Below are 21,218 nucleotides of genomic sequence, written 5' to 3' on the forward strand. Positions count from 1 at the left end.
AGCCCCGCCTATCCGCTGGCGAAGATGGCGGCGTCTACCGGGCGCTTAGCGGCGCGGCGGCTCTTCCTGCCCTGGTGCGCTCGCCTCGTTCGGCCGTCCGGCTCGGGGAACCGGGTAGGCGGCGGAGCGGGGGTAGAGGGGGGGAGTTCCGGATGGCACCGGTGCTTCAACGGCTCTCTGCGCTGCTCGGGCTGCCGCAATGGGGGCAGGGGGCTGTAGGCCGCTTGTCGCGGTGCACGCTGGGAGTTGTAGTCGTAGCCTGGGGGCTGAGGCGCTGGGACGGCGGCGCGCCGCGGGGCTGGGCGGGAGGTGTGTGAGCGCGCTGCTGCGTGCCTCCAGGGGGGCGGCGGTTGTCGGGAAGGGTTGTGCGATTGCTGTGCATCCCAGGAGGGTTTTGAGACCCAGCTGAGAAAACAAAACCAAACAAGAGCTCGGTTTCTTCCTTCTGGAGAAGAAAAAGGCTCTGGAAAGACCTCATTACGGCCTTCCAGTACTTCCTTGTCTTGCAAGGGCAGACAGCGATACGTTTTAAAATCAAAAAAGGGGAGATCTTGATCAGATGTAAGGAGGAAACTTTTTATTCAGAGGGTGGTGAGGCCCTGGCACAGCTGCCCATAGAGCTGTGGTGCCTCATCCGTGGAGGCGCTGGGTTGGAAGGGGCCCTGGGCAGCCTGAGCTGGTGGGGGGCAGCCAGCCCACGGCAGGGGGTGGGAATGGGTGGGCTTTGAGGTCCCTTCCAACCCAAGACATTCTGTGACTCCTTAATGTTGAAAAAGTGCAATAAAGTTTTTCTTATAACTTTTTCTCTTCTTCTGGATTAATGTACTTTAACTACAAGGTGGCAGGTTCAATATCTGGCTTTATTCTGAACAGCAGATGACTGTGAATTGCAGTGTTAGACATAGGCCCATAGAATCTCCCTTCACTTTAGAAAACAAATACTCAAGAGGAGTTCAAGTGCTGAAGGACGTATTCAGTTTCCTGCAGGCTCTTATTATCAGACCTGGGAAACAAGCGTGGCACTCAGGGTGTTTGGCTGATGGTGGCTTTCTGGCAGAACATTTAGTTGGAGGGGAACAGGTGCAGTCTACTTCATTTTAGTTGTCTTAAAATGGATGAGGAGTATTTGAAATCCCTTGGTTTGTTCAGCCCGGAGAATGGGAGGGGAGCTTCCTCGTGAGGAGAGCGGAGGGGCAGCACTGATCTCTGCTCTCTGGTGACAGCAACAGGACCCAAGGGAACGGCATGAAGCTGCGAAAGGAGATGTTCAAGTGGGTATCAGGAAAATGTTCTTTACTAGAGGGTAGCTGGGCACTGGAGCAGGCTCAATGGGGCAGTGGTTAAGGCACAGAGCTTGCCAGAACTCAAGAAGCATCTGGACAACACTCTCAGACATATGGGCTGATTGTTTTTTTGGGTGGCCTTGTCTGGAGCAAGGAGTTGGACTCAATGATGCTTGTGGGTCTCTTCCAACTTGGGACGTTCTGTGATGTTGGTTTGTTTTCTTCTGAATTGGTTAATGTATTCCTGTGTGATGTATTGACAAATAACTGAGAGAAAAGTATTTTTTTAAATGCACGTTTTAAAGAAGGAGCCATGAGCTTACATTTAAGTTCAGGAATACATTTTAGGAAGAGCATTCTAGGATAGGATAGGACTAGAGCCCTCAGTATGGGAGAGAAATGGACCTGTTGGAGTCAGGAGGAGGATCATAAAAATGATTGCAGAGTTGGAACATCTCCCCAATGAGGACAGTCTGAGAGCTGGAGCTGTTCAGCCTGCAGAAGAGAATGCTCTGGGAGACCTGAGAGCAGCCTTTCAGTATCTAAAGAGGGGCTGTAAGAAAGAAAGGGACAGACTCTTTTAGCAGGGTCTGTGGTGGTAGGACTAGAGGAAATGGTTTCAAACTAAAAGGGAGATTTAGACTGGATGTAAAGATGCAGTTTTTTTACAGTAAGGGTGGTGAGGCACTGGTACAGGTTGCCCAGAGAGGTGGTGGATGCCCTGTCCTTGCAGGTACTCAAGATCAGGCTGGATGATGCTCTGAGCACCTGATCTAGCTGTAGGTGTCCCTGCTCATTGCAGAGGAGTTGGTTTAGATGGCCTTTAAGGATCCCTTCCAACTGAAATGAATCTGTAGTATAACTTACAATCTAAGTATGACAGATGTCTTTTTCTTACAGTGTGTACATGTGGGAAAAGGCAGATTCAGAGCTGTCCAGGCAGCAACAGAAGTAGTCTTAAATGTTCCTGAGACTCGTGTGAGTCCTCTGGAGAATGGCTTGCAGGTGGCTTCTGAAGACTCTGGACTTTCAACATGCACAGTAGGTGACCTGTGAAGGGGATGATTTTTTCATAACTTTGTACATGTTTTCATAACTTCTTCTTTATAGAACTTTTTTGGAGTCTATAAATGTTTATTAGCAATTGTTCTTAAAATGAGCAGGGAAATAGGACTCATAAGGCTTTTGCAAGTGTTTTGTGATTAGAATTTTGTGAAGATCTTTTTTCTTTTTCTTGAAATCCTGGTTCACTTAAAGAAAAAGCCATTTAAAAGTAGGTCTTAAAAATCTTAAGTGTAGTTCGTACAGGAAAAACAGCAAAGTTGCATTATTGATTGATAAAGTTATTATTTGTTTTCTTTTTTCCCCATTGAGGTTGGACTTTGGATTGATGCTGGAAGCCGGTATGAAAATGAGAAGAACAATGGAACTGCTCACTTTCTTGAGCATATGGCTTTCAAGGTGAGTATGAACATTGGCTTAAGATTTACAACAAACTTCTAAGTTAATCACCTTTAGAGATCAGTGATAGCAATCTAGAATTGTCTAAATACAGTTTACAAATCAAGGGGATTGGATTTTGGTCCCAATTAGAAAGCAAAGCCAAATTTTTCATCCTGTGTAGCTGATACAGAACTATAGATTTGTACCAGGTCTACTTTTAACTTGCTTTTAACTTTTTAAAATGATCTTAGAAGACACACAATCCAGCTTTTTATTTTAACTTGTGAGCATAGTAGAATGTAGATCTGCCTAAATATTGGAGAGATTAATGTGCCAGTATTCATTTCAGAAGACTCTCTCTCTTGACCTTGACTTTTGCTGTATTAATAGTCAGCGAGTGGATTCAAAGGTTTAGTTTGACTTCCTTATTGTTTTGTTTCAGGGTACAAAAAAGAGATCTCAGTTAGACCTTGAACTGGAGATTGAGAACATGGGAGCTCATCTGAATGCCTATACATCAAGGGAACAAACAGTGTATTATGCAAAGGCTTTTTCAAAAGATTTACCAAGAGGTAACTGCTTTTATTATGCTGAAAAGCAGCAAAGAACAAAACACTTATCCAGCTCCTGGTGAAGCATGAGAACGATGCTTTTGCTGCCTGACAACCCCTTCTTTCTTGGGCAAAAAGTACTTTCTTAAACTTATAGGAATGTGGGAGTGCAGGTTTGGGAAGGGTTGTGGCAGAAGCACTGTTGGTACTAGAAGCATTTCTGCCAAACTTGCCCTCAGAAGTGCCTTTTGAACTTGTACGTTTTTAAAACATTTGAAGTTCCAAACTGCAGATCTTAGTAGTGAATGTTGGGCCGTCCCCAACTTTGGGTTGAGTTTTACTTTTGGAACCACGTTTTTCTGGTAGTCTGAAAATTCAATTTCTATCCCCATCTCTGTTTTCAATTAGCTGTGGAAATCCTTGCTGACATAATCCAGAACAGCACCCTGGGAGAAGCAGAGATTGAGCGTGAGCGAGGAGTTATACTCCGAGAGATGCAAGAGGTTGAAACCAATTTACAGGAAGTTGTCTTTGATTACCTTCACGCCACTGCCTATCAGAAAACTGCCCTCGGAAGGACAATTTTAGGACCCACTGAAAACATCAAGTATGTCCAAGTTTGTGGTTATCTTCAATTGGGGGGTAACTTCTCTATATTTAAGATTCCTGTGAAAATGCAGGGAATTACTTTAGTTTAAACGTTGGCCTTGGAAGGTACACAAAGTTGCACTGGATGTAATTGTAAGAACTTCCCTATTGCCCCTTTATGCAGTCATAAAAGTGTACGTGAACTTCACGTGTCTGCTGCATATCTTCATTATATGCCATTATTTTTGTTATTTGTTCAAAACATAACTGGTGCACAATTGGAAGTGCTCCTTTTTGCCATCGGTCAGGCATTAGGCGTGTTGTAAATAAACCCGTGTTTACACTGCTCTTCTCTGCACTTGTTTACAGCAGTGCAGATGAGGAGATCACCAAATGTGCTATCTTGAAACTGACATGAGATCGTTGGTGGATCCTGGATCCACCTGAGATCAACATGGAGTAGAGTTGTAATTCTTATTCCTTATCAGAAAGCTGTAAGAACTCAGAAAGACAAAATGTGTGAAGCTCCTACTTCCTTTTTAGGAAGTTGCCCTTATTGTAGCTTTTTGCTCTGTACGCTGACAGAGCTTATAATTATTTTGATACTATAATTCTGTACTTCTGTTTCTTCATCTTGTCATAAACTTTACTGACATGGTAGTGATGATTTCTTGACTGTTGCAGATCCATAAACCGTAATGACTTGGTGGAGTACATAACAACACATTACAAGGGACCCAGAATAGTCCTGGCTGCTGCTGGAGGTTGGTATGAGTTACTCACCCTGCATCACGTGAAACTGTGCTTAAAACCATGGTCTTTTAGGTTTGTGGGAACAACACGATGAATTGCCCATTGTTCAGTAGGTCCCAGATGCTCATTGTTAGCCCTGCCTGTTCAGTTGTGTCCCTGTAGCCTTTCAATTTCAGTTTCCTTTTTCCCTCAGTAAAATTCCAGAAACATTCTTAAATCAATAAGTAGAACTGAATTGGAGGGTGAGGCCATCGTCCCACGTGAGCTTGAAAAGAAGGGTTTAGGAGGAGGAGGTCATTGCGGAAAAGGAGTAGAAAAAAAAGGGAGAAAATATGTTTAGGCTTGAAATTGAGAGCAGACAGTTTGATTTGGAATACGGTCGTGATTTTATGCCGAGTAACAGTGCTGTGAGCAATGTGAAAGTGTGGCATTAGAAGGGGGCACCTTACTGCTTGGTATAGCAATTGAAACGAACTGTTTACAGAGCAGCATTGTGAAGTGTATGAAAAAACCTTTGTTCAGGGGTCTGTCATGACGAGCTCCTTGACCTGGCAAAATGCCATTTCGGTAACTTGCCGTCTGCTCCAGAAGGAGGACTGCCACCCCTACCACCGTGCAGCTTCACAGGCAGTGAGGTAAGCTGTTCGGTGGCTTTTTGAGCTGCCCTTTATCCACTTGGAGCACAACTCACACATGCAGATGAGAGCTCAGTTGTTTTGCCCACAGTGACAGTGACAGGAGTACGTAGTGTCCAGAGCAGCACTTACTTACCAACTTCTTTTTGGCAAGCCTTGCTTCCACTGCTTTCTCTGCCCCTTCAGTTCCTGGAAGAATACCTCCCCTATTCCTGCTGCTGCTTTCCTTTTATTCCCTTGCCTTCACTGTTGGAACATTTCCACTTGTTGGGCATATGGCAAAGAACGGAGGCATCTGTGTTACGTTCCCAACTGTGTTCGGATACTGAAAAGTCCTTCTCTTTCCTTCCTGCTCTTTCTCATAAAACAATCTGTAGTGCCCTCTGTGTGTACATGGCAAAGTGCTACAAAATGTCCACAGTGCAAGTAGTTAAGGCTGATGTTAAATGTAACTTTGTACGCTTTAATTTTTGGTTCTTTGTGCCTGCTTTGTGATGCTGGTGCAGTGGAGATGTCTGTCTCCTAATGCTTAACTTCTCACATACATTACCACGTGCAGGTTGTACTACATCTGCTTTCATGTGCTCCCACAGATCCGTATAAGAGATGACAAGATGCCCCTGGCGCACATCGCCATCGCTGTAGAAGCAGCTGGCTGGTCTGACCCAGATACCATTCCCCTTATGGTAGCAAACACTCTGATAGGTAACTGGGATCGTTCCTTCGGAGGAGGAGTGGTAAGTGAACCTGCAAGCACCCTGCTGCTTATAGCGAGCCTGGTGAGAATTGCCTCACAGGGTTCTGCCAGCGCAGGTGGACTTGAGCATATCTGATGGTATTACTGTTACTTTATGATATTGTTTCTGAAGGTCTTTCATTAAAGCAGGATAAGGGAAACCCAGATGGAAGTCTGAGAGAATTTGTTCCCCAGGATCTATGAAAATCTTAGGAAGTGGTTCTAGATCACTAAAACAGTGGTGACTTGAGGTCTGCCAGTCCCCGTGGGAAGCAGAATGGTTCATACTTAGACGTTATCAGAACGTGCGGGTATTGCCAGCTGTCCCTTTCTTGAACCTGCGTAGCTTTAGGATTTTGGCTTAAAATCTGGGCTGTTATTTGAAAGTGTGAGGTTAAATGCATGGCACGGGAAGAAACTGGCGATGAAGAGCTGCTATTGGACTATGTAGCTTCTGCTGGACCTTCTGATACCACTGCATGTTCTGTCATGGTTGAAATGACAATATAAAAGGCCTTCAGAAAGTTCATGAAATGCGTTTTCTGTTGCCTCAGCAGAATTTATCCAGTAAACTTGCTCAGATTGCCTGCCATGGTAACCTGTGTCATAGTTTCCAGTCCTTCAACACCTGCTACACTGACACAGGGCTGTGGGGACTCTATATGGTCTGTGAGCCATCGACTGTACAGGACATGGTGCATTTTGTTCAGAGAGAATGGTAAGCAAACAACTGTCTAAATATATTAAAAAAACCAGGAATTCTCTGAAGAGAATATTTCTATTTCTTTGCTGAGGCTTGCCTGGGAAAAACAACTGTATCTGGTTCTGAACTTTGGCACATGAGATGCACGGTCCCAGCAGCGTTTCTGGCACTTATACTTTGAATGAATGCTTTTGGGTTTAGGTGTGTTTTCCTCCCCTAGAAGAATAAGTGTGAACAGCACTGCTTTTACAAGGAAGATACGGCTCTGATTTTTTTGACTTTCATGTGACAGCAGTTATGAAAATACGTCAGACTTTTTAGAATGCTGCTAAGCCAGCATGCAGTGCCATGAACTGCATGTTTGGCAACTGAAAGAGTAAATATTCAGCATAATGAATGAGCGTAATGAATGTACAGTTACCTTTAAATACTGTTATAGTTCGTGATTCTGCAGTTGCTTGAAGACACAGCAAGTGTTAGGGAAGTACATAGGAGAGCGATGTGTAAAGTAGCTGGGCTGTTTGTGGATGCATGGAATCTTGAAAGCTGGGACTATAGATAATTTAATTAATCTAAAACCTTATATCTAAATTGAAAACATGCTCATAGGTGCAATTCTAATGCTTGAACTGAAGATGTAATTAGAGATAGATACATTATTTAAGGACTTACAGTGGGTGAACTTGAAAGGAAACGAGTTTTTTTTTTCCATCGTGTAGCACTTATAGACCATGATTCTGGGATCTCTGTAAATAGCTGGTGGGTAAAAACATCACTGCTTTAGCTGTCTGTATGCTGCAGCGTAACACCAGAGAAGCTGTGAGCCCTTCTTGTGCTAGAGTAATGGGTTAAGAGCACTGCATCCTTCTGTCCTTCTAATAAAGTCTTCTCTATGCAGTGTGATGTAGTGACACAGTTTGCTATCTTAGCAAGAGCCAGGAAGTAATGGATTGCCTTCTGGGCTAATTACCTCTAATTGCTTGGCTCTTGGTAGCTTACCAGCAGCCATTCTCAAACTGGCAAGTATGGACCACAAGTGGTTCAAAACATTCACTTAATAAAAGGAAACACAGCTCATCTAAGGGGAAAAACTCGATCGTAGGCTGAATATTGGGATGCTTCCAAAACCTCCCCTACTTTTATCATGCTGCTTCTGCATATCCTGTGCCTTGTTTTCATATCAAGTACTCTTATCAGCAGTGCCTATAGAAAAGATGTGCTTGGGTAGATTGCCCGCAGTAAAGGGGCGCACAGCCCTCTTGCGTGCCGCAGGTCAGCTTTAAGTAATGCTTTTGGATCTGAACCATTTTTCAGGATCAGACTTTGTACAAGCGTCACAGAAAATGAAGTAGCCCGAGCAAAAAATCTTCTGAAGACAAATATGCTGCTACAACTTGATGGTGAGACTTACAGAGCTTTTTTTTTTTTCCTTCCTGCACTTGTATGCTGATAACTGAAGCTTATTTTCTCCTGCTTTAGGCTCCACCCCAATCTGTGAAGACATTGGAAGACAAATGCTGTGTTATAAGCGCAGAATTCCAATTCCAGAACTTGAGGCAAGAATTGAAGTAAGTGGCAGCCCTGTTGTAAATTTTTAATTAGGCCCCTACTAATTAATTAAGTTTCTTAATTGTTATAGGAAGTAACAGTACAGAGGTTAAACTGTTTCTATCACCAAGTTTTAACTGTCCTGCTGCCTATTCCTCTGGGCTGTTAATAACTTTTTGGACAGGGTTGGTAATACAGATGTCTCTCTGATTATTTTAGGCTATTGATGCCCAGACTATTAGAGAAGTTTGCACGAAGTACATCTATGATAAGCATCCTGCAGTTGCTGCCCTGGGTATGGTGCCAAGTTCCCCTCTTGTAACCCCCTATACAGCTTTCCTTAACAGTTTAGAATGTGTTGTCTCACGGTCAGCTTTCTTTCAATTCCAGGTCCAATTGAACAACTGCCAGAGTATAACAAGATCTGCAGTGGGATGTATTGGCTTCGTGAGTAGCGGATGACAGAACTTTCAGTATGGTTGAGCTTCAAAAGGAAAAAAGAATAAAGTAAAGAGGATACCACTATCTCCGTCTTATAGCTTCTGAGCTGGGAGAAATGCGTCTGACAAGATTAAAATTCAAACACCAACTGTAGTCCTGTGTGTTTGTGTACTTAAGGAAGTAATGAAAAGAATATATACTATTTGCATTTTTATTATAAAACAAAGATTGTCAGTAAAAGTCATTTCTTGACTTTAGTAGCATTCATCACTTGTTCTTGAGCAGCTTTCTTTGCCTTGACCATTTCCACGAGTTCCTGCAGAGTTGGGGAAAAAAAAACAACACACAACTTATTGAAATGTAAAACTTAACTATGCAGGCAGCCTGAAACACTGCTAGGGCTGCATTAAAAAAGGGGTGGCCAGCAGGGAGAGGGAGGTGAATTATCCCACTCTACTCAGCTCTTGTGAGGCCCTATCTGGAGTACTGTGTCCAGGCCTGGGGCCCCCAGTACAGGAAGGAGGTAGAACGCTTGGAGAGGGTCTAGAGGAGGGCTACTAAGATGATCAGAGGGCTGGAGCACCTCTCCTATGAGGAAGGGTTGAGGGAACTGGGCTTGTTTAGCTTGGAGAAGGCTCCAGGGAGACCTCATTGCAGCCTTCCAATACTTGAAGGGAGCGTATAAACAGGAGGGGGAATGGTTGTTTATGAGGGTGGATAGTGATAGGACAAGGGGGAATGGTCTTAAACTGAGACAGGAGAGGTTTAGGTTGGATATTAGGAGGAAGTTTTTTCACCCAGAGGGTGGTGACACACTGGAACAGGTTGCCCAAGGAGGCTGTGGATGCCCCATCCCTGGAGGCATTCAAGGCCAGGCTGGATGTGGCTCTGGGCAGCCTGGTCTGGTGGTTGGTGACCCTGCACATAGCAGAGGGGTTGAAACTCAATGATCATTGTGGTCCTTTTCAACCCAGGCCATTCTATGATAGCAAGCAATCTGGACAGTTTAATATTGTAACACAATTTATCCTAGAAAGAAACCAATTAATACTGACGTGGTGTTGAAGGTCAATACTCATCCACTTATCTTGTAGTATAACATGAAATACAAAGGGGGCTATGGATAGGACTTCACAATCTCTAATAACTTGCCGTCACATTTAAGACAAGTTTCAATAAGCAAACTCTTCTTCCCAGCTCCCACCTTCACTACTTTCAGGGAAAGAAAGCCCAGTCCTTACTGCTCTTCTGGGGCCAAATAACAAAAAAGATGATTCTCTCTATAGCTCCATTTTGTGCTAGCTTGCTGTTGTCAGGTACTGTGCCTGGGAGGAAGGGCAACAGGAAACACAATAGATTCTAATGAGACCTAGATTACAGGGTAAGAAAACCTTACCTTATATCGCTTCATGCAGTCTTTTTTTGACCGGCCTGGGACAGCTGCTGCTATTTTCTCCCACCTTTCAGGAGTATTTACTGGGTAAGTCTTCAATGCTTGTTCTAAAAGTTTTTGTTCTTCCGTAGTCCAAGGGGATGAATCTAAAGGTGATCCTGTTTTCAAATGCAAAAGTGGCAAAAAAAGTTTAGTAAACTTTTGAGATAAGCATAATATCATTAAAAAAATCATAGATTTTAAATCCTTACAGTACTGGCCAAGTGGCACGTGTGAGCTTTGAATACAGCACAGAATCTTTGGGATGTATTAGGTAAGCAGGTGTTAGATAACCATAGCTGTGCTGTGAAATCACATCCGTAGGGCAGCGATGTTGCTTTTCCTTTTGTTTTTCAGTAAGGGAAGAGTGTGTTGCAAGACCCTGGAAGGTTTGATGTGAGGTGTTTGGGCTTTAGCAGGAAACCAAAGCTTAGCTGTAGGATAATCCTATATTTGAAGACATCCCCTCATGCCTACTGTTTCCTGAAAATGAGGAGCAGATGACCTCAGATTTAATCAGAAATCAGATTTAATCTGCTGCCTCACAAAGAAGCATTTCAAACTGTCACTGTTTAGTTAACCTTGATTTGTATTAAGCGTATGAGAAATTATCAAATAGATCAAGTAACCGAGCTTGCAACACCTTCTTACTGAAGTTCCTTTGTAAGCAAGTCTTAAGTTATAGATTACTTTCTTCTTAAGATGCACAGAGGAGACAGCTCTGCAAGAAGGGCTCCCTTTTCACCTTTACCTTCAAATCGTTCTGAGGGGGCAGCAGTGTCCATCTGAGGCACCACACCATGTTCCTTTTTAAATTTGTCAAATGCTTTCTTGTTGATATCATCTTTTTGATGAGGGTCTATGAGAAACAGAATAGTTATTGCAACAAAACAGAAGCCAGCTATAATAATAAAAACATTGTAGCAGATATCTTAACAGGCACAGAATAGGAGAAAAATAGAAGCCCCAGTTCATGCCTCTTTTACAACGATGGCAAAGAGGTTGGTAGATAAAAATACAGTTCAGGGTTCAATACATTTTGCTCAAAGCATCACGCCCTCCAACTCCTATTTCACTTCATACTGCTGAAATAAACACCTCCTCCACATAAACTTAAGCCTGAATGTGCTGCTTCAGTGAGACTGAAAGGGACTGTCCTGTGTAAGGACTGCAGCACACATCTCCTGCCTCACCCAGACTACGTGTGTCACAGGGCCAGTCAGGGACACAGGCAGTCTCCAGCCTCCTTGGACAGATACGTGGTACAGAGAAACAACTTTAATGCTCTTTCTTTCTTTCTGTAGTAGCACATTTTGCTTTTCCTTGAGAACATAATCCAGAGCCTTTTCTCAGTATCCCAGCTCTCTAGGCTCCATTTACTACAAAAGCTATGTTAATTTAGCTGACTGGGGCTGAATCCCACAGTTGGGTGGACAGTTCCTCTCACTCAAAGTATAGAAATATGGCCTAGACATTTAAAGGTGCATCGAGTTAGATTAAAAGAATTTCAGGGATTCACTCATGACGTAAAGACTTAATGTGATAGCTATTAGGACGGAAATACTGAGTCACAGAAATGCTCCTCTAAGTTTTCCACCTGAACTACATTTCTTTTTGGGATATATAGAGCATTTTCTCCCAACAGACACATTGTGCTGTTTGAAGAAGACTGAGCTGTACAGAAAAATGCAGACCATCTTAGTACAAAAATAAGCAAATACAGTTACCAAGCTTCTGGAGGCTCTTTGCTTTATTGATGACATCTTTTGCTGTTCGTTTTATTCCAGTGGTAGAGTGCAAGTTCATGTAGTTTGCAATAACTTCCCACCTAAAGCAAGGACAGAAAGGGGAAAAACAGCACATAATATAGTTGCTTATCTTTGTACAAACTACAATCAAGCTTCTGCACGCAGCTGAACATATACTGACTCCTAAGTTAAACTTATTAGTACTTAAACACATGAAAACTCTCAGTAACTTGGAAAGTTTTTAGTCACTAAATACCATGTTTCTGTTATGAATTCAGTCAGCTTGTGTGAGGTTCTCGGCTTCTCAGACATAAGAGGAATGGGGGTAGAACGTAGGTGTGGAAGTGTAGAACGATAGTCCTTGAGACTGCTCAGCTGTTGCTTACCTGAATTCCCTAAACAACTCCAATATCAAATACTGCACCGGCACTGAAACGGCAGGGATGTTATTAACACTTTTTCCAATGCCCCTCAAAAGAGGGCCTAAACACCAGATAAAGGAGATTCAGCAGGAGAGAGCTGGAACAACCCCAGCCCCAGACTTATCCATAGTGCATCTTAGAAAATGGAGGGAAGATGTGCACCTGATCAGACAGGAGTGTCACAGATCAAGGCCTATGCTCTTGCTGTTCCTGACTGCTGATATGCGGTGCAGAAACAAATACTGGTGCCATACCTATCACTACCATAAGTATGAAGGCTTGGGTTTGTTTGTTCTTTGGTTTAAAGTAGGCATTCAAATGTGGTAATAGAGGCTTCAAGTCTGTGAATTCTAAGTGAAAGAAGGTATTTCAATCCTGGGAAAGATCAGGATTTAAAGCATGAGGAAGCTGATCACCAGTGCTGCTTTCCTTCACTCCCAGCCTTTCCTTTTTTCCCAGCTCACTCCCAAAGAGAGAAGAGGTACTCAGCTCTTTCTATATGTTTTCCTTCTAACACGTAGAAGAGAAACAGCAACACATTCATTGTGGAACTACTGCAAGTAGCTTACACACTTGTGTTCCCACCCAGCTGGATCACAGCCACCGTTCCAGTTTTGTTCTGAGCTTTAATGAGTGGCGCCTGTCATGAGCCCTATGCAAACATACAGCAGAGCACAATCTTGCTGATGGACTGAGGCCCAGTTGAGTGAAACAAATAGGGCCAGAAGTAATTCCAGACACATGTACAGTGCAGTATTAACAGAAGAGAAACCAGAGGCTGTTCAACAGTCAAGGAAATTTAAAGAGTCCTACTGACACATTTAAGATGGTCTGAACGTAAGCTGTATTATACTTGTTATTTACTTAAAACTATTGGTTAGCTTTCAACACCAAAACAAAGAAGTACCTTGAATTAGTCCCTGCTGGGAAGAGGTTCACTGCTTTAATTAATAACTGTAAATCATCTTCTGGCCAGTTTTTGCTCCCACCTCCACCACCTGTCGTTGACTTCTCTGAACTCTTTGTTGCTTGGCGCATACGAGCCTCAGCCTCTTCTTTCTCTCGCCTTATTTGTTCATTTATTTCTTCTATCTGAGGAGTTGTAAATGAGCATTTTTATTTTCAAGGAAAAAAGGTTGCTACAAACCCCCTGCTCTGGGATTGCTTTGAGCCTTGAATTTTGCTTAGTTTCTGTTCTGCCCATGATGCATGAAGAAACAGAGCTCATCTGATTCAGCATTATTTCCCTCCATTGTGTGCACAAATGTAGTCATCCCAGATTAGCAGCTACAGTAGAAGTCCATCCCAAGTTCACTAAGAAACACAAGGATTAAGGCAAGGTTTCTGAATATAATGGGAATATCCACACTAACATCTGACACCAGGAGACAGATCCACAGAAGGATTAAGAACCTGAACTGGCTAGTGGGGACAGTCCGACATCCATTCTGAGTACAGTAACTCCCAAAGCTTCCAGTAAAACTACGTAACCCTGCTACCTAACCCTGGTGAGGCCAGAAATTCTCAATTATTACGATTATAGTTCAAGTGAAAGCTTTAATAGGCTAGCTAAATTAGCATTAATTGCAACAACACAGACCTCAGCTATTCAGCGTTTACTCAGGCTTAGGTGGCCATATGTACAGTTTGTTGGCAAGCAGAACTGAATTTATCTGTCACACATCTTTGTGAACTGTAATCGCATCTTTAGACAGCAGTTAAATACCATTCACATATCTCCTTCTGAGTAGATAACAGGATGTACAGTATGGTCCTGATGACATTAAAACGATGCACACTTGCACCTGTTGGAAGGACGCCCACCATCTCTTAATTAAGTCTTCCCGACAAAAGAAAAACTACCTTAGATAATTTTTATTAAAGCAGAAGTAGAACAGCTTTAACAGAGGGACAGAAAGGTCAATATCCTATTTTGGAACACTCTCCTGGAGACTGGGAAATCAGAATAAATCATATGCAGTGCAAGAGGGATTTGAATCTTAATTTCAGTTGCCTGATGAGTAAATCTAACCCTGGGATGGGGGCAGATGATCTTCTCCATCAGGAAATGAAGTTCACAGACATCACTCGAAAGTGGATGAGAGAAAGCATCTTATTCTCTCTGCAAGACATGGGCTCAGCCTTGTTACTCCAAATGGATTTGCTTTCCTGACAAATTGAAGCAAATCCTTGTGGAGGTTCATGAACCTTGAGCATAAGTGTCTTGCTTTTCCTATACTTTGGCATCCAACCCACTGGCCTTTCCATGTGTATATAGCATGTAAATCCTTCTGTGGATCCAGCCCCAGGTCATGGGTAGTAGAGGCAGGATTTTTCTTTTGTAAAAGAATTGGTTGAGATTGCTTTCCTTCTCCTCCTAGGAGATATATAATTACCTGTTTTACTACAGCTGCCTTTCCTCCTTCTCTTGTTGTGGATGTAAGTGCTTCATTCAAGCACTGCAGACTGAAAATAAACGATTAAGTTACAACGCATTGCTAGTAGAAAGGTGGATATCAATACGAGCAGGAACAGGGAGCAAGAAAGCTTACCTTGCTAGCTCAAGACGATCACAAAGCTTTTCCACCTCCTCCATCATTTTAACACAATCTGCCTCATTATCAGAAAAGTAATTCCAGTTCTGGAAGCAGAAATACATGTTCTGCAAAGTTCTTGAACTTTATTGTCCTGTCCCTTCAGACAAAATCTTAACACACAGCATTCTTCAGCCACTGCTGTGCTTGGGCCTATTCGGTCAGCCTTACTCAAAACTGCATGGTAAGTATGCACTTCAGCATTTTGCTGTTTAGCAAACCCACTTTCCATACCCATCTCTGACCACAAGAACAAGTGTCTGATCTAAGCAAGCATAATAATTTCACTCACATAACCTGTATTTCACTACGGTAACACTGAAGTACCTTGCACGTTGTTCTCAATTTTTGTCTTTCCTTCTTGATTGCTTTTTTCTGTATCTCTTTTTCCTTCTTTGCTACTAATGCTTGTTGCCTAACTTCTTCCTCCTCTTTTTCTTTTGCTAACCGTGCTGCTTCTAATTCTGCTTGTCTTTGCTGCAATCAAAAGAAAAAAAAACAACACAAAACAAACACACAAAAAAATACACAAAGCAAAGTCATACTGTTATAAGGTCATTCAATATTAAAATCTGCTGTGTCCATATTTTGGAGCATAGCAATACTTCAGCACTGTCTTTGAAAGTACTTTTTAGTACCCTACATTTCCCAAGCCTTTCATTCTGGATACTGTTTCCAGAAACATATTTTCCAAGCTGTTAGTATTAATCAAGTAGGTAATATTACCTCAAAGTGTTTCACACCAAGCAACCACTCACTGGCCATACCCATAAAGTGGATAGAGCTGCTCGCTTTACGTTAGAGGAAGGCAGGTCACAGAAGTTAGTGACTGCCTTTAAGCCAGAGGGAATGTATGCAATAACAAAACCCAACTCTGTAAGTTTTTCATTTCAGATCCACGCTCCTTATTTTCAGCTCTTTCTCAAAAGGCTGTCAGCCTTGTACTGCCCATTACACTGGGATCAAGGACAATGCATCTGTAAAGCCCAATATAACTTTAACAGTAACTTTCTGACACATCTAGAAGCCGAAGGCTCTAGGTCAGGTGTGAATGAACCACGCTTTTTCAACAACATAAACCAAGTGGTTAACTTACTTTTTCTTTTGCCTCTTGTTCTTTTCGTTTTGCTTCTACTTTTGCTTTCTTCTCTGCTTCTTTCTTTGCCTTTTCTTCCTCCTTAAATTTTTTTATCCTGGGATCACAGCTATATGCATTGTCTGGTAGAGGAAAGGACACATAGTGTACAAAAGAAAAACAGGGCTTTTCTGCTGTTAGTTAACAAATCTCTTTTACAAGAGCAGTTTGTATGCTCACCAACAAGTATCCTAATTCTGTTCATCTCCTCTTTTTTTCTCAGTGCTCTGGCAGCCCTATTCTGTTTTTCAATCCATCTCCTTTCATCTCGACTGCAAAGGGAGAATGTAGTTAGTTCAGCATTGATACACAACGCAGCATCTGTAACAGTCAGAAATTCAGCAACAAACAATCCCAGTTTCCCCACACGGATGCTCTTCTGTGAATACTTCAACAATAAACTTCAAAAAGAGAACTTCCAGGCTCCAAGATGGTGTCCCAAGTGCTCAGTGTTGAAACAAGCAAACAAACCTGCTGAACACCTGACAAAACAAGCGTCTCACCTTTCATTACAGGGAACGGCATCGTGGACTCTGTTTCCAAAATACAATCCATTTGCTGACCTAACATTAAGCCCAAGCAAAACAACTGAAATGCTAGCATATAGTTTAATTAAAGGACAGTGGTGTAATTAATGCCAATTATCACCATTTCACAGAAAATAGGCTGTGTCAAGTAAACGTGTGCGTACAGAACTAACTCTTTCCATGAATTACTCATCTATACAACCAAATGCAGATAAATATCCTTTGGAACAAAGGAAACAATCTCCATAAGAGAAGGGGAGTCAATAACAGACTGAAGGATTAGAACAGACGTGTGACATAACCTTTGCCAAGAAAGGATGACAAGAATCACGAAAAGAAGAACAGGAAGCCAAAACGTGCTTCTCTTAAGTATAGCATGCTATGAATTGTTGGTCTAAACATTTTTAAAGCAGACACTGAATGACTGGAGTTAAGTACAATACAGGGCTATGCAAATAATTCAAGAGCTTTCCAATAAGAAGTCTAGAAAATAATTTATCAAAAATACAACTGATATAGAACTGATTACAGCACCTTCACAGAACCTTCACAGGAGAAGAGAACACTGAGTCCAGAAAGAAAAAACAAACTAAGTGCAGAAAAAGGCATAAGAGAAACAAATGTCCAGCTAGAGCCTAAGTATGGCACCAGTGTTAGACACAGAGCTGGCTAACTGCTGCAGCTAACTACAAAACTGGTTTCTGTTCAGACTTGGAACAGGAGGTTTATGTAATTATGGAGATACAGGAGTGACTGAGTGAAAGGTTATGTCCTGTGAAATACAGGTCAGACTAAATGATTCAGTGCTTTATTTTAATTCAAATGTTCTGTGTTTACAAGAATAGAATTAGAATGTATTTTCCAGCAGCAATATGGTCTGGGTAACTCAGCTACTATCACTATACCAAGAAGTATGCAATTTTTATTAGTATCAAGCCATTAACAATAATTCTTCTATATTCCAGAAAGCACTGTTTGTCAGCATAGTTTAACACAAAGCTGGAGAAAGAAACAATGTCTGCTTACTCATCTACTCTGTTTTGGGTCTGGTTCAACCTTTTGGGCAGGTTAAGAACAACAAGCCTGGACTTCAATGAACACGGAGCTTTTAAACTCTTTTTTTCCCCCAGTCAAAACAAATTCAAAGTACCTTAGAAACACCCCAAAAACTATTAAATCTCACAACTGAAAAAACAGAACAAAACCAAACCCAAAAGCCCACAGCCCAGTTCAAGTCCACAGCTGACTACTGAGCTGGGAGAGTAGAACTCCATCTCAGCTCAGCAGCCTTTCCTCCTCTGTTTTATAGTCTTAACACAGCAAGGTTTTCCAACTTGCCATTAGTCTCTCAATCTCCTACCAAATTTCTTTTTACTTACATACCATTCTGCTTTTTCTTTTTCTTCTTCATCTAAATAAGAAAACTCTCTCCAGGAATCAAAATTATACCTAAATTAAGTACAAAAATAACAAGAATTAATGAAAAAATAGAAGAAAGCAGGAAAACTATTCGAAATAAATGATGTTCTTTGATATTAGGTTTTCTGGTAGGTATTTGTAAGTACCTACCAGCTTATACAATTTATAAGGTATAATTTATAATTATACTGCACCTACAGTGATGCCACTGTGTTAAGTCAATGCTATTGAAACTAATAATTCCTATCTCTGCAGAACCACTGACTTCACAGTGCATTGTCTGAGTTCCCAGTATGGATAGTGGAGATGTACAGCAGTGTTAAGAGAGAAATCATTTAATCTTTATGTAGGCATCCATATTTAGCAGATGAGTCAAGCCATAAGCTCTGTGACTTTCTCGGACTAGTCAGACCCTATTTAAATAGGGGAACTTAAATACCTACTGGACACCTCTACTGAAAGCACAAGCAAAACAAAACCCTCCTCCTACTGTGTGGGACAGCTCAGTTCACAGCCATTCTGGCCAAGCACTGTCCAAAATCCCTCTGCACCTGTAAATGTACAATGCAGATGTTCTAGCTAGAATAAATCTAGCATGGTTTGTGGAAGGCACCAAACAGCTGTGAAGCAATTTCATGATCTTACACAGCCAGAACAGACCGTAGGGCAACAATCTACATACAAACAGGTCTGCAAACCCTTTATATTGCACACGTTTAATACTGTGAAGAGCAGCTGAGGTCATCATCTAACTTACCAAAATGAATAGAATGCGTCTACCTCTTCAAATGAAGAGTTCACATCCCCAAGTTTAGGAACATTTTTCTTATTCGACCACCTGAAAATAAATCAAAATGTTCAGGAAGTAATATATATGCAATCTTATTTCAGAAAATGGCATGTGTTAAGTACAAACCAAAATGTCAAAACTAAGTTTCCCTCCTACCACACAAATGGACCATGAGGAAAGAGGAAGAAAACATGACTGTCTGCTCTAAATATCCTCCAGATTGTGCCTTTTTTGGGGAGCTCTCCCAGAAAAGCAACCTCCTGCTTCCCAGGTTCGGCACAAATACAAGCAGATCTGATGGAGCACAAGCTACAAACACTAGTAACAGGGCCTCAATTCTCCACACTCATCCTCCTGGTAGAAGGGTTTACAGAAAGTGAACAAAAGATGCTCTGTGAGTAACTCAGCTCCGTGGTAAGCTATAGCAACTTTCCCATCTTTTCTAACAGAGTACGAGAATAATGCCTACTCTGCCTCCATTCAATTTCTTTCCTACAAAGAGGGAACTATTTCATAGGCTCTACAGTTTGTTATTCCATGACAGGGCATCCATATCCCAACAGAGAAGGGAACAACTCATCTGACAGCCACAAAACCAGGTCTGGATCTCTGGATTACTTACTATAACACTCAATAAATCTACCTAAAATAAGCAGTAGATCATTCAGAATGCACTGTAATGTGCCTCACACAATAAAACACCTTTTCATATTAAAAAAAAAAAAAAAAAGTGAAATAAACTGAATTTAGACTCATGACAGCCTTAATACAAAGTTAATTGGCAAGCATGGATCAAATGCAGGAAAAGACATACACCTTACAAGAAGATCACCAAATATTGGCAGTTACATGTATCTTCTCTTCTAACCAGCTAAACTGTGAACATAACTACAGTTAATGTCTCACCCTCATAAGAATATCATAAGAAAAAGGAATTTTTAGTAAGTAGCATACATGCACTTGGCATAGTAAATTACTTTAAGATGAAGCAAAGTGTTGTACAAACAGGACAGTAAGCAGTATGGAACTGAGAACAGTCTTCTCTTTTTTAAGAACATCTCATGGGTCAAAACTCAGTCACTGGTGTGGCAGTGGAGATTATTTTAAAAAGAAATCATTGAGAATGCTCTGTTTGAATTGTATTGTGCTTCTCATCAGATTAACACAATTCCCAGCATCTCTTAAAGATTGTGTGTAGTAGGTGAAATGCCAAAAGAGTTTGCAAATACCGACTCTGCAGCACAGCACAAGCAGTAGGACATGGCTTACCTGGCATTTCTTTCAAAAACTGGTGAAAAAACTTCAAAGAAGTTTTCTTTTGCTTCACTTTTGGAAGGTACAGAGTTATCAAAAGTAGGATCTATGCTGTTGAATGCCCGTCGTTTCACAGGGTCAGACAGTATCTCATAAGCTGAAAAAAGTTACCAGACATCAAACGTGAGACTGAAATGAGTACTCCTGGCAAAGTGGGAATGCTAACAGAAAAGGCTCTACACGTTTAAAGAGGAGCACCCAGATTTGTGTTTGATTTATCATTCTGTACAGCCTGAAATTTAATTATTTTGGTTGCACCTCAACTCATATTGCTGGCAATTCCTGTTTAACTAAGCAAGAAGAAAACGTCTACGAAAAACAACATATTTAACTATTAAAATGTAACAGATTACATTAAAAAAAATCAGAGAGCAGTCAATTCAGTTGTCATGCCCAAGCTATCAGTGACATCTTCTGGCTTTTATCTTGCACCAAATCCTTGCAGACAAATTAACAGTCTTCTAAGCCCTGCAGTTGGGGAACAGCACATTACAACTTTATAACCTGGAAATCACACTGTGCAGCTCCAGTAAACTCTGTTTTGTTTTTTTTTTCCCCCAAGGAAGCATGGAATTTGTCTGTCAGATCTACAATACCTATTATTTTTCATTAGGAGTATAAATTCAAGGAAATCAAATTCATATTGCAATTATTAGTGGGCTTCTCTGACTGCTTCCCTGGAGAGAGAACGCCACACTGTGAAGGTCATATCTTGCAAGTGATAAGCTGGAGACCATGATGCTTTGTGGTTCTGTAAACTGAGGAAGGAATGAATGCAAGGAAACAACAATAAACTGCTGCGTGCCAACCTTCCCTTGCCCCCAGGGAAAGGGACTGCCTCTGCCAGTACTCTAAATGACATCAGTTGTCTTCTGCATTACAAGATGGGAGCTTCAACAACCCTCAGACCATTTCCCTAGTACCACCTGTAGCTGAGTTCAGGAATATGCTGTATCTCAAACATCTGCCAATTTGCAAAAACACTGAACAAATGGACAAAATGTTCCTTGGGCTAACTAGACAGCAGCAGAACTTTGTATGCAATTCTATATTGCCTGAAGATCTTAATTTCCATTTGAAGTTGGTTTTCCCAACAGTTGAATACAGGCCAGTAAGTAATTAGAACAGGTGGCAAAGAGGTTTCCCTACTAATTTT

General features: G+C 41.6%; 2 protein-coding genes across 9 annotated transcripts in view; one reads left to right on the plus strand and one right to left on the minus strand.

The window, feature by feature from the left end:
- On the plus strand, positions 1–8,943 carry PMPCB (peptidase, mitochondrial processing subunit beta). 2 transcript variants are annotated; one of them, XM_015275727.4, is made up of 13 exons: positions 1–114; positions 2,184–2,324; positions 2,658–2,744; positions 3,169–3,298; positions 3,686–3,884; positions 4,550–4,629; positions 5,141–5,253; positions 5,847–5,990; positions 6,544–6,707; positions 8,007–8,092; positions 8,172–8,260; positions 8,460–8,535; positions 8,631–8,834. In XM_015275727.4, the coding sequence occupies exons 1-13, from the start codon at positions 25–27 to the stop codon at positions 8,693–8,695; spliced, it is 1,464 nt and encodes a 487-aa protein (XP_015131213.2). In that variant the 5' UTR covers positions 1–24; the 3' UTR covers positions 8,696–8,834. The 2 variants fall into 2 exon arrangements, with proteins under 2 accessions (XP_015131213.2, NP_001186401.2); NM_001199472.2 differs by having other exon boundaries at positions 13–114; positions 6,547–6,707; positions 8,631–8,943.
- Positions 8,879–21,218, minus strand: part of DNAJC2 (DnaJ heat shock protein family (Hsp40) member C2) — a 20,151-nt gene continuing 7,811 nt past the window's right edge. For all 7 annotated transcript variants that reach the window (XM_046932250.1, XM_015275726.4, NM_001199325.2 and 4 more), the window contains exons 5-17: positions 20,018–20,159; positions 18,716–18,796; positions 17,923–17,988; positions 16,193–16,284; positions 15,974–16,095; positions 15,205–15,354; positions 14,836–14,924; positions 14,680–14,749; positions 13,191–13,375; positions 11,841–11,941; positions 10,865–10,972; positions 10,078–10,232; positions 8,879–8,997 (exon numbers count right to left, since the gene is read on the minus strand). In XM_046932250.1, coding sequence (XP_046788206.1) covers positions 8,923–8,997; positions 10,078–10,232; positions 10,865–10,972; positions 11,841–11,941; positions 13,191–13,375; positions 14,680–14,749; positions 14,836–14,924; positions 15,205–15,354; positions 15,974–16,095; positions 16,193–16,284; positions 17,923–17,988; positions 18,716–18,796; positions 20,018–20,159 — 1,436 coding nt within the window. In that variant the 3' untranslated portion in view covers positions 8,879–8,922. The remainder of the gene's footprint in view (positions 8,998–10,077; positions 10,233–10,864; positions 10,973–11,840; positions 11,942–13,190; positions 13,376–14,679; positions 14,750–14,835; positions 14,925–15,204; positions 15,355–15,973; positions 16,096–16,192; positions 16,285–17,922; positions 17,989–18,715; positions 18,797–20,017; positions 20,160–21,218) is intronic.

The sequence above is a fragment of the Gallus gallus genome, chromosome 1, assembly GCF_016699485.2.
Source record: "Gallus gallus isolate bGalGal1 chromosome 1, bGalGal1.mat.broiler.GRCg7b, whole genome shotgun sequence".
Classification (NCBI taxonomy): Eukaryota; Metazoa; Chordata; class Aves; order Galliformes; family Phasianidae; genus Gallus; species Gallus gallus.